Source organism: Eurypyga helias, unplaced genomic scaffold, assembly GCF_000690775.1.
Source record: "Eurypyga helias isolate BGI_N326 unplaced genomic scaffold, ASM69077v1 scaffold3660, whole genome shotgun sequence".
Taxonomy (NCBI): Eukaryota; Metazoa; Chordata; class Aves; order Eurypygiformes; family Eurypygidae; genus Eurypyga; species Eurypyga helias.
The window spans coordinates 43,397-48,117 of NW_010223597.1; the positions used below are offsets into that span (position 1 = coordinate 43,397).

Consider the following 4,721-nt stretch of genomic DNA (forward strand, 5'->3'; position numbering starts at 1 on the left):
GCCCGCCCGGGGGACCCCCAGCCACGACACCGTTAACACGGGTCGTGCATTGGCCTGGCAGGGGAGGGAACGAGGCGGCCGTGGCTTGAATGGTTTTTGGCCAAGGGCAATGCCCCCTGGATCACTTTCCCGCCTGGGGAAGGACCCGCTGGCCCAGGGAAACCCACTGACAGCCAGACCCTCAGCTTGGCTCGCTTTCTGACCCCACGGAATGGTCTAAAAGGTCCGAGGAGGGCTGGTGGCCCTTTTCTGTGAACAACGTTGCCAAAGGTGCGCAGTGAGGCAATACCTGGCGTTTTATTTGGCCTCGCCGAGCCCCCCGCCCACTCCCCGGCAAGCGCCCCGCTCCAGCAGTACCCGGGGAGAGCCCCGGAGCATGGGCATAGCCCCTCGTCCGCCCCCGCTGGCTACCGCCGGGCTACTGCTTGTCTTTCAAAAAGGATATTGCACTTCCCGAGTAGGGCGAGATTTCGGACATGTCTTGCAGGTCGCTGCACTCGGACTTTATGAGGGACAAGGAGAGGCCCTCAGCGGCGCTGGGGGGGTGGGCTGGCGAGCAGGGGTGGTGGTTCATGTGGTGCGACGACATCTTGGTCCTCAGGCTGGTGGTCTCCCGGGTCAGGTCCAGGGATTCGGGGGAGGCGCGGTCTTTTCCCGGGAAGGAGGCCGACGGCGCACCCAGGGGACTCTGGAAGGGGTAGGCCATGAGTGGTAGCGGGGAGGGGGTGACGGAAGGAGGAGGTGGAGAAGCCGGTGGTGGCCGAGAGCGGGGACTGGTGCAGGGAGGCATGATGGCCACCGGCCGGCGGGGCCGAGGCGGATTGGTCGGAGGAGTTTTTGCGGACGACGAGGGGTAGCGCCTCGGTTTGGTCGGTGGCGCCAGGCATGGGGACGCTGCCGAAGGTGTCGAGGGGGTTGGGAATGATGACGTCCCCGAAGCACTGGAGGCGCTGGTTGGCCGTGTGGAAGTTGTGGTTTTCCCCGTTGACGGCAAACCTCGCCTGTGGGATCTGGAGAGGTGGGAAGACCTGAGGAAGCTGGCGGGAGGGCTTGGACGAGAAAACTTTGACCACCGTGTCCACAACTTGCGACATGGCGGTGTTCAGCTCCTGCTTCAGTGTCTCGGCCAAATGTTTGCCTTCAGGGTGGAAGGCATTGGGCCCTTGCTCCTTCTCCTTGGGACCTTCTCTTTTCGGCTTGTTCTCCGCTATCTCCTGCTCCCGGATGAGGGCCCGCGCCCGGTCGATGAACTGCCCCGGGTCCAGCTCGCACATCTCATTGTCCGACCTGCCAACGGAGTCGCCAGCCCTGGCGTCCATGGTTTCAGAGCGCATGCTGTCTTCGGACAGGTTGCCATCTTCATCATTTTCGGAGTCGGTGCTGTCGTAGATCTGGTAGAACTTCTCCTGCAGCTGGCGCAGCTGCTTCTGCATGTCCTCCAGCTGCTGCTTCAGCTGTCTGCGCTCCTCTCGCTTCTGCTCTTTCCTCGCCGAAACCAGCTGCTGGAAACTCTGCTGCTGCTGCTGCGGCAGCTTCTGCTTGCGTTTGTTTTCTCTGTAACTTTCTCGGGGACTTACGGACTGCGGAGCTATTTCTCTTTCGTTTTCATTGCCCCTTAATGCCACACTGGGGGAATGGCTCATACCCCGAATTATATTCTCAACCCGAGCGCGTTTAGCTCTCAGGTGCTCGTCGCATAACCGATCCACATCAAACTGGCTCATAGTCGGCCTGCCAAAAGGGGAAAGACACTCCTGGGGGCTGTCTCTTGAAGAGTTGCTGCATACATCCTCCTGATGTACTTCTGAGCCTGTACTAGAGAGACCGCTGGCTTGGAAACTGGGCTCCGTGCCACCATTTTTGTTCATGTTATTTTTCAACAGCTGGGAAATTATGGTTGCTCCTGGAAAAGGCATCATGGCATCTTCATATGAGTTCGCCCTCTTCAGCAGCTTGCGGAGTACATTTGACTTTTCCCCATCTGCATGCTGCACCACTGAATACTCGACATCCTGCTCTGAACCTTGGGGATTCATGGCACTAAAAAACGTTGCTCTTGCCTTTGCAAAAAATGCAGATGCTGTCCCTACCGTCCTTTTCACTCCAATGTCAACTCTTCTTCTCTTGGTTTGCCTGCTTAAGAGGGCTGTGCTGTCATGGTCAGGCATCACTGGACTGTTATTGTGCCATCTTCAAAAGCTTGTCAGCTGGGCTCAGCTCAAGAATCCTGGGACCCTGGCCAACAGAACAAAAGGACTGATGAATCATTTTCTTTAAATTTCTCCAAATTTCCTGACCTCAATCCTGAATAAAATGCAAAATGCATAGGCTCTGGGATTTATGGCACATTACAATTATTGCAATTTATTATGCACTCTGCTTGAAATGAAACATTTTTAAATATTTCTGCTCCACTGGTTTAAGATGGATTAAGATTTAAAAAAGCAAAAACTGCTTAAGCACCAGTAATATGATTCTCTTGCACAAATGCCTAAAATGATACTGTTTATCTTCAGAAGAAAGAGTAGATTAGAAGAACACAGCCTCTGACAACCAATTGATTAAATTTAGGGCATTGAGATACATGTTACAAAAGAAGATGAAAGCACTCCTTATTTAAGATTTATTGTTAAAACAAGAAATTGTATAAAATTTGGATTAAAAAAAGAATTCTATTGTGATGTAAAAACCATAATTGTAGTTTTGTTTTTTAAAGAGAGATAAAACTGGCAAATAAACACTCGAAGGTCAAATCAACAACTTTCACTTAACTGTAGGTAGGATAGTATACGTGTATGTGAAAGGCAAAAAAATCACAGACACCTTTAGGCTTACATTTGAGGGAAAAAAAACTCAACCCTCTCTTAAATCATTAGGGAAACATTTATTCAGCAAAGCAAAAATGCATTAAAATATTTTATGGCCAGGATTATAGTATTTACAGAGATGTGATCAAATAAAGGCCAAAATGTAGTTCGTTAACACAGCCCCATGTGTACCAGTGAGTAGCCACGACGATGTTTTGAATTCCCCATGCATTCCTTCCCCTTTCTTAACTTACATTCTCCAAGCAAGCCCCGCTACCAAAGGCTGAAGATTCTGTATTTCGTGCGCTAAAATACATGACGTTAAATTTTTTGCATAGCAGAAACGAGGCATGTTCAGTGTCACATCTCTCTGCTTAGAAAAATCTCCAAGAACAGTATCTCAAATGCCCAGCAAAGCTCTCCTTACATGTAGTATTTTGAATACACAGAACCTTATTTCCTGTGACATGCAGAAAAGATGAGAAAAACTATGGAAAGATGAAAGAAATAACATCAATCAGCTGCATGAGAAAGGAAGATACCTTCTCTTTATATGAACTCTCATTGTTTCCCAGGAATACAGCATAAAAAGATAACACACTTCCTTGCATTTTGTAAAAGGCTCTTGACATAATTTGTGACTTATTAACTAGGGATGCTAAACTCACACTGCACAGAAAGCACTAGACGCTCTTTCCTGTTTCTTAAAATTTAACGCTGAGGAAAATGAAAATATTTTTCATACGACGTTTATCTAATATTAAACTTTACATTTGCTTAACGGAGCACAATCTTCACAATAACAGGGTATATTGCCAAAGGCAGCATGCAGACTTTTTGGAATTGCTCCCATCTCTTTCGGTTCACCTGTAAAAACATCTACGTGCTCCCTAGGACTGCATCTGTGGCTAGTTTTAAAGAATGACTACCCATGCAAATAGGCACAATTTCAGCATGAAATAATCTGTAAAATCAAGACAGTAGTCAATGCTTAGTTTGCAACCAGAATAATAAAAAAAAAAAACCACAACACAACAAAACCCAAAAACCAAACGCTTTTAGTACTTAGAAATGTTATGTTTATTCTGCAACCTTTGCCCACGTATTCTGGATGTACTAGAAGAATTTTCAGAGGTTTGGTGTCACAGACAGTTATGCAAGGGACGTGATGTTTGTTTACATTACATACAGGAAAGCAAAGAATGATAAAAATAAAAAAAAAAATGTCATGAATTCAGATGAGAACTCCAGAGCCTTACACAGTTATCAGGTCACTGCCTTCCGAGATCATTCCTTATCAAGAAGCACATTAAGCAAGTGAAGTCTGGACCCCTTACGATAATAATAAAATAACAAGGAGTTCTCTTGCAGGGGCCCAGTTCTACCACCTGCACACCAGGTAGCATCCCGCCTTGCAAGCAACTCCCCTGGAGTCCCGGGATACCAAAATCCTGTTAGGTGCGAGGGGTAGGATCAGGCCCTGCTTGGCCGTACGTGCCATAACAGACCGTCGTCTCCTGCTCTCTCTCAGTTAATGGAAATGGAGATTTTCAGGGGACAGAATCAGGTTCTTACAATTAGGTCTTCGGCTGGAAAAAAAAAAAAAATCGGAGGAGTTGGGATTTCGGAAGGGTAGTTTCTGTAAATAGATGGCCAAGTCCTCAGGGGGTGAGAAGGGGTGACCACTACCGGAGTTTTTAGGCAGGCGATCTTGGCACAGAATAAACCAAGGTCAAGGCTGACCTTTCAGTCGAGTGGTGTTCAATTGAAAAGCGATAAAAACTAATTGCAAGATAACCGAAAGAGCTCTTGCTTACTGCAACTAAGATGTTCTAAAGGCATTTTTCTGTAAAGATAATACTTGCCAATAGGAAAAAAATAAAACCAAACCAACACCAAAAACCTTCACGCTCT

At 47.5% G+C, this 4,721-nt stretch overlaps 1 protein-coding gene across 1 annotated transcript in view; it reads right to left on the bottom strand.

The window, feature by feature from the left end:
• Positions 1-2,235, bottom strand: part of PROX1 (prospero homeobox 1) — a 37,461-nt gene extending 35,226 nt beyond the window's left edge. Inside the window, 2 exon segments of the mRNA XM_010161086.1 lie at positions 446-718; positions 720-2,235. Coding sequence (XP_010159388.1) covers positions 446-718; positions 720-2,168 — 1,722 coding nt within the window. The 5' untranslated portion in view covers positions 2,169-2,235.
• Positions 2,236-4,721: the final 2,486 nt, after the last annotated feature.